The following is a 7,545-nucleotide window of genomic DNA, read 5'->3' on the forward strand; positions in this document are numbered from 1 at the left end:
AGGCATTCATTCGATACAATGATAATGCGAATTCGAGCATAACTGAAAAGTCCCCCTTATATGGGTGCCTATCATCACCCTTGAATTCTTAAAGTCAACATGTTTTATCTTATTGTACTCGAAGGTAGATCTTTACTGAAGTACTGACATCAGACAGTGTCCAGCTCTGACGTGCAAGCAACTCCAGATCATCTGTTATCAACTGTTACAATGACTCCAACTTGCAAGCAACTCCAGATCATCTGTTATCAACTGTTACAATGACTCCAAATTGCAAGCAACTCCAGATCATCTGTTATCAACCGTTGCAATTACTCCAACTTGCAAGCAACTCCAGATCATCTGTTATCAACTGTTACAATGACTCCAACTTGCAAGCAACTCCAGATCATCTGTTATCAACTGTTACAATGACTTCAACTTGCAAGCAACTCCAGATCATCTGTTATCAACTGTTGCAATGACTCCAACTTCCTGATAATGTAAGTTTGCATCCCAACTCCCTCCTGATGCCCCCCCGCTTTAACTATCTCTTGATGGACTTCATTTCTGGACAAAGTAATAGACTGAAGTCTACAAGCTAATGGTGGTCAGGTCAATATATTGATAGTGATGATATGAACACATAAGTGATGGTCGGGTCAACTTGCTAGTGGTGATCGTGTCAACACGTTATCAATGATAAGTCCAACATATCAGTAAAAAAAGAAGCTGAAGACGTCAGTTGACGATCAGCTGAACATGCGATGAATGATTAAGCACCTCGGTAATGATCAGGTCAACACGTCAGTTACTGATCAAGTCTAGATATCATTAGATATCAGGTCAACACGTCAGTTAACGATCAGGTCAACACGTCATTAAATATCAGGTCAACACGTTAGTTAATGATCAGGTCTGGACGTCATTAGATATCAGGTCAAAACACGTCAGTTAATGATTAGGTCAGCACGTCATTAATTATCAGGTCAACACGTTAGTCAATGATCATATCTGGAAGTCATTAGATATTAGGTAAATACACGTCAGTTAATGATTAGGTCAACACGTCAGTTAATGATTAGGTCAACACGTCATTGAATAGATCAGGTTAACAGTACTACACAGGCTAATCTATTCATGAACTGAAAGGGAGGTACTTTCAGCCACTCAAACTGGGTTTACAGATCCAGTAACAAGCTGAATCCTGCACCTGACTGGCCTCCTGTCGTTCACAGCGGGGGTTCAAAGATCGAACGCTGCTGATAAGTTGTGATGCCGGTTTGTCAGTGGAGATTCTTGTGTGTCATGCGACTAGTGGTGGCAAAGTCATCGTGACTCCTCATTTCTGAGGGAGAGGCCCAGCGTTGGTGTAATGTAAGGACGTACATTGCTGCGCGCACCGTCCTCCCCTGTAACACCCCAGCCACTCACTCGTTTGTGAGCCCCTTTATCTGTTCTCAGACGACACGAGGAAACGAACAAAAGACACCGTTGAGTAGATTTTCTTCTTCTCTTTTTTGTATAATCCTTATTTCTTTCTCGTCGGTGTGAGTAAGAGGAAATCAAGACCTCTTATTAAGCAATCAGTTCAAGAGTTATTCGAACAAGAAAAAGAGACCGAAAACAAGTCATTCTAATAAGACGGAAAATGTATGAGTCTCTGACGCTATGTAAGGAATTCGTTAACCGATTCTGTGCGGGAAATATTCACTCAACAAGAACGTTTGAAAAATAAATAGTACATTAGAGTTCATAAGTAATTGTACTTCTGTAGTGTACAAGAGGATTACATTCTCACCCCCATCGATCCTCCCCTACCCCACTCCCCCTCTTATATTCTCTCATACAAAATCAATTTACAAATTTTGAAGCTTTGTTACAGACTTTATGAACCAATACAAAGAACTAAACATTATGATAGCAACTTAATCATTTCCAAAAACGCGCGCGATTCAGGCGTATGTATATCTGTTTTATTTATCACTTCTTGATACGTCAAGCAATGCCTCGATCAGCTGGCCTTATCGATGCAGATTTCCAAAAAGTAAAGACGACCTAGAAAAAAAAATTACATTTACAGTTACACAACCATAATGACAGCCACCATGTTGGGTCTCCTTTCTCTAACGTAAGGACGAGTGGTCGCTGCGTTGCGGGTATGATCATATGGCCGTGTTTCATCCTCTTTATGGCTGAAGAAAACCGTTTGGTCGACTCCACCCACCTTAATGGAGAAGGAGGAGCGACATTTAGTCATCACGCAAGCTAACGTCGCATGCCAGTAGACCTTATCATATGAAACTATGTAATATATGTAACTGAAATACGAATTGTAACATCTTATGTAATATCAACCCACTGGAGGGTCTGAGTAACACCCTTTGTAACCTCTACAATCCTTTTAGCGCTGCCGCTCACAGGATGAGCCTGGGGTGCACGATGAGTTTGCCGGAGACACCGGCACAAATCAGTCCAGCAGAGTGTCAAAGAATCTGCACCGTCATGGAACACACCGACTCCTGATATGAGTTCCTTTTAGTCGACCCTCGTCAAGTTGAAGGGTCCACGCCAAGCTATGGGTCGGTGAGCCAACCCCGGGACTGCCAGTCACCCTCATACGTCAATGTTTTGTACCCACTGTACACCTCATAACTTGCCTCTGTCTACCCCTAGATCCGTACCATTCACCCGTGTTATCATTGAGCGTCTCTGGCTTTATATATCTAGAAATATATACTTTCTTTTCCAGTTAAGAAATGCTAAATTATTCATGTGTATAACTGAACGCTCATTTTGCCAGTCTGATGTCTCCATGTAAATCTTGAAATCTTATTGCATAATGCTTGACAAAGTTATATTCTGCTATTTTGATAGATAAAGACAATCATCTTTTATCTGTGTTAGCGGCGACTACAGGGGACGGGAGCGGCGGCTGGAAACCCTCACCCTTCTTGTCTTTCAATTTCTAAAGGAGGAAACAGGAGAAGGAACCAAGCAGGTAGTGCTCATCCTCCTCGAAGGTTCAGATTAGGGTTGTCTGAATGTGTACGTGATGTAACTAAGATGAGAAGAAAGGAGATATAAGTAGTATGGTTGAGAATAGAAACCTGAATGTTCTGACTCTGAGTGAAATGCAGCTCAAGGGTAAAGTGGAAGAATGGTTCGGAAATGTCTTTGGTGAGAGTACAAGAGCTAAGGAAGGGGTAGCACTACTCTTGAAGAAGGAGTTATGGGAGTGTGTGATAGCGTGTGAGGAAGTAAATTCTAGATTGATGTAGGTAAAACTTAAAGTGGATGGCAAGATATGGGTGATTATTGGTGCACCTTGTTATGAGAAGAAAGATCATGAGAGGCAAGTGTTTTGATAAAAACTGAGTGAATGCATCAGCAGTTTTGGTGCACGAAATTGGTTATTAGTGATGGGTGAATTAAATGGGAAAGTAAGTAATGTGGCAGTTGAGGGTATAATTGGTGCGCAAGGGGTATTCAGTGTTATTAATGGAAGTGGTGAAGAGCTTGTGGAGTTGTGTGCTGGAAAAAGAGTGGTGATTGGAAATACCTGGTTTAGAAAGAGAGATGTTCACAAATATACGTATGTGAGTAAGATAGTCAACGGGCACTATTAGATTACGCATCAATTGATAACCTTGTGAAAGAGAGGCACTTGGATGTCAGTCTTTTGACAGGGACAGCTAGCTGGTGGGATGCCTGACCACTATCTTGTGGAGGCGAGTGTGAAGATTTGTAGGAGCTTTTTGAAAAAGAGGAGAAAATGTCGGTGAGAAGAGAGTGGTGAGAGTGAGTTTGGTGAAGGCAAGCAAGTATGAATATGAACATGTATATATGTGTGTATGTCTGTATGCGTATGTATACGCATGTATATGTGTATGTGTTGATATGTTTATGTATATGTATGTTCATATACGTGTGTGTGAGTGGATGGGTCTTTCTTCGTCTGTTTCATGGCGCTACCTCGCTAACACAGGAAACGACGATCACATAAAATGGTATATATATATATATATATATATATATATATATATATATATATATACATATATATATATATATATATATATATATATATATATATATATATATATATATATATATATATATCATGATCTCACTAGTCCTTGATTATAATGATGGAGGTGAAATCGCACTTCAGAAGGAGTTCAGATAATTTTCACTATTAATACTTTACAACGCACACTGCACGACATGTTTCGCCAAGATAAGCCACCTAGCTACCTCATCAGGTGTAAAAGTTCATAAAGTTTCAAATACCAAGACAAGCCAGCACAAAGGCTTGTACACCATGTGACCGCCAGCCCTGAGTTGCCTTTGGCCAAGCCGTTAAAGGAAAATGAAGAGTGCTTTGTGATTAAAGGAGTTTTGTGCGTGTGTGTGTGTGTGCGTGTGTGTGTGCGTGTGTGTGTGTGTGTGTGTGTGTGTGTGTGTGTGTGTGTGTGTGTGTGTGTGTGTGTGTGTGCGTGTGTGTGTATGTAGGGGTAGCCAGCTGGTCGATCAATCACTCTTATGTAATCTTGTCTTGATTATTCTTTCATAATGATTTGCTTGATAATAGGATGGGCTTTAAAGTTACCTGGGGATAGATTGAGCTTCGTGGTATTAACCATGAAGACAGATTCACTGACATCACTGACATCATAATGCGATGGGTATCATTTTCCGATGTTCTGGCCTTCTTTTTAAATACTGATGGTGTCGCAATACTGGAAGGTAGCATGAATTCCACCGCTCTTTAGTATCTGTCTTACATTAGCCAAGTTAGGATAATAGTGCTACACCAAACATATTGATCTATCATTCTTTTCTACATTTTTATTGCAACACCAAATATATTGATCTATCATTCTTTTCTACATTTTTATTGCAACACCAAATATATTGATCTATCATTCTTTCCCACATTTTTATTGCAACACCAAACATATTGATCTATCATTCTTTTCCACATTTTTATTGCAACACCAAACATATTGATCTATCATTCTTTTCCACATTTTATTGCTCTATGTATGAAATGCCTTCCTGGCTTTCCAGTAAACCTTGTTCACAAACCACTTAGGATAATTGTCTGAAGATACGTCTTATATGGTTGCATTCATCTTCTAAACGCTATCTTAAAAACATGGACATAACTAGATATTTTCAAGGGCTAATCATGTACAGAAAAATGATAAGTGTATCCCTCAGCGTTGGTTAGCTTCCTGTACATCTTAAGGGGTAAGAGCTCAGATTGCCTAGTTACCATCACATCAAGAAACGGCAGTTTGCCTTCCTTTTAACACTCATCCTTTAATCTAATGGTGGAGTGAATGTTGTGTATTCCATTAAAGAAAACATCACAGTCTTGGGAAGACGGCCATATGGACTGCCTATTATAAGTTTATGTTTAGGCAAATCAATTTTTCCTATGCCTTTAATATTACATGGTAATTGAATAACTCTCAAAACAACCTTGGTATTGATCTTTATATCGCTTTCATCGCAAGTAGAGCTCCCACCTATCATCAGCCACCGCCTATAGCAGTTCCTTAGTCACTTGTCGTGTACCGGTCTCTGCGAGCACCCAAAGTCTTGCACTTGCTCCTTGGGTCCAAAGGTGTTCCTTCCGTCCGCTGGAATTTCCACACACCAGAGATAAAGAAGACCCCAGTGGTACGGAAATGTAACCCCTGTCGTGTAAACAAGTCTTTCGTCGTACATGCATCTTTCAGTCTCTTCTCTTTGCCCGAGGCGAACGCGCCTTGTGACACAATGAATTTCTTGTTCACGCCTCACGAACAAGAAAATGGACTGCGACAGATGTCTGCACTCTGGAGGAGTAAGCAGTGTTTCCCTCGTCCCAAGTAGTTTCTTATGCGAAAGGTAAGGTAACTTTTCGGGAAGGATGAAGGAGCAACGGAAATCAGTAGCGGTGAGAACTGAAAATCTTCCACATGTTTAAACTCTTTTGTGATGTATATCATAAAGCCAAATTGAGTGATATCTATCATCTGACACTTTACGCTCCTCTTATCAAACGAGTCCAACGAGTTTTTGGTGTACTAGCGTTTATAACATAATGCCTCACTACACTTTGGGAGTCTGTGACGTGCGAACATGCTTCGTTCTTAAATGTCAGGATTATGCAATCTTTTGTTTTTACGATCAGAGTCAAGGATAGACTGCATGACACTTGCATTTCAGTTCACTTTAACACCTGTTGATGTCATCGAACTCACCCACTTTCCTGTATTGCCAGGCTGGTAGAAATAAGTCTCGCGACGATTTAAACATAATGCAGTAAAAAACAAAGTCGCCTACTGCACGTGTTGGCCCTACACAGCTAGCTGACGCTCGGGTGTGATGAACAGCGAGGTGCACCTTTTACAATAGCGGTGGGACACACTCGCACACACACACACACACACACACACACACACACACACACACACGCAGATACAGACACACAGACAAACACTCACGTACCTGTGCCCGTCGTTTGTACCGGAGGCCCTCGACTGGCTCCATATCCTCAAAGGCCTCTCTCGGGCTGGATGGCGAAAACCTACAATAACCTTACGAAAGCACTCCGGCTCAACCTTCCGTCATGATGATCCTCTGGTCTGGCAGTGAGAGTCATAACCCAGAGGAGTGTTGCTTTCTTATCGTTTCATTGGGCGTGTTATCAGCTGTATCGGGAAGTTCTAATCAGATAGGTTGACAGAAAACGTGATAGAGATACTGCGGAAAATTCTAGAGAGCATGAAATGGCTATTGCTTCACACCATAAACAATACGTAATGATTTCAAAATCCTTATATTGGTAATTATTAGGAAGGTCAAGTCGCGTCACTTGCGTTAGCTCAGATAACCACAGCCAGTCCTCTGTGTACATGTGTGAAGCATTTATAGTGTTTCAGTGTTGTAGGTAATCGGAAAACTGTGTCCTGGTTGCTGTGGGCAAAGGTTGTGTCGCCGGTGGTGTCATGTTGTGTCCTGATTGCTGTGGGCAAAGGTTGTGTCGCCGGTGGTGCCAAGTTGTTTAGTCAATGGACCAAAAGAAGAAGAGGAAAAAAAGAAAACCAGCAACTTCTCTTTATCTTCACTTAAACTCAGCTTTCTGTCTAACAGATGTCTGATGCTACACTGTTTGTCCTGTTGCATAAAGTCTATCAATGATGAAAAACTAGTAGCTAGGCTCTGCTTTCACCTAGGCTGGCTGGGTGGCTGGGTGTCTGGGCAACTAGCGTGTACCTCACAACACTGTCTGGCTTCTGCTCTGAGCATTGCAACACCTAGGTATATATGATCCTTGCCTGTTATTTTTCTTTCTTTTTGTTTTGTGGATTAAATGGATAACTTGTTTCCTTACTGGTTGGTGAAAGTGAAAACGAGAGTGAAGGTTTTTTATTTTTTAACCTGCCAAGAAATTTGTGAAGAGATAGAAAAAAAAAAAGAATATATATATATATATATATATATATATATATATATATATATATATATATATATATATATATATATTTTTTTTTTTTTTTTTTTTTATAC

General features: G+C 40.6%; 1 protein-coding gene across 1 annotated transcript in view; it reads right to left on the reverse strand.

Annotated features, from left to right (window-relative positions):
* LOC139766639 (protein white-like) overlaps positions 1–6,643 on the reverse strand; it is a 20,977-nt gene extending 14,334 nt beyond the window's left edge. Inside the window, exon 1 of the mRNA XM_071695518.1 lies at positions 6,484–6,643. Coding sequence (XP_071551619.1) covers positions 6,484–6,525 — 42 coding nt within the window. The 5' untranslated portion in view covers positions 6,526–6,643. The remainder of the gene's footprint in view (positions 1–6,483) is intronic.
* Between the last annotated feature and the right edge of the window lie 902 nt (positions 6,644–7,545).

This window comes from Panulirus ornatus, chromosome 58, assembly GCF_036320965.1.
Source record: "Panulirus ornatus isolate Po-2019 chromosome 58, ASM3632096v1, whole genome shotgun sequence".
In the NCBI taxonomy this organism is placed as follows: domain Eukaryota; kingdom Metazoa; phylum Arthropoda; class Malacostraca; order Decapoda; family Palinuridae; genus Panulirus; species Panulirus ornatus.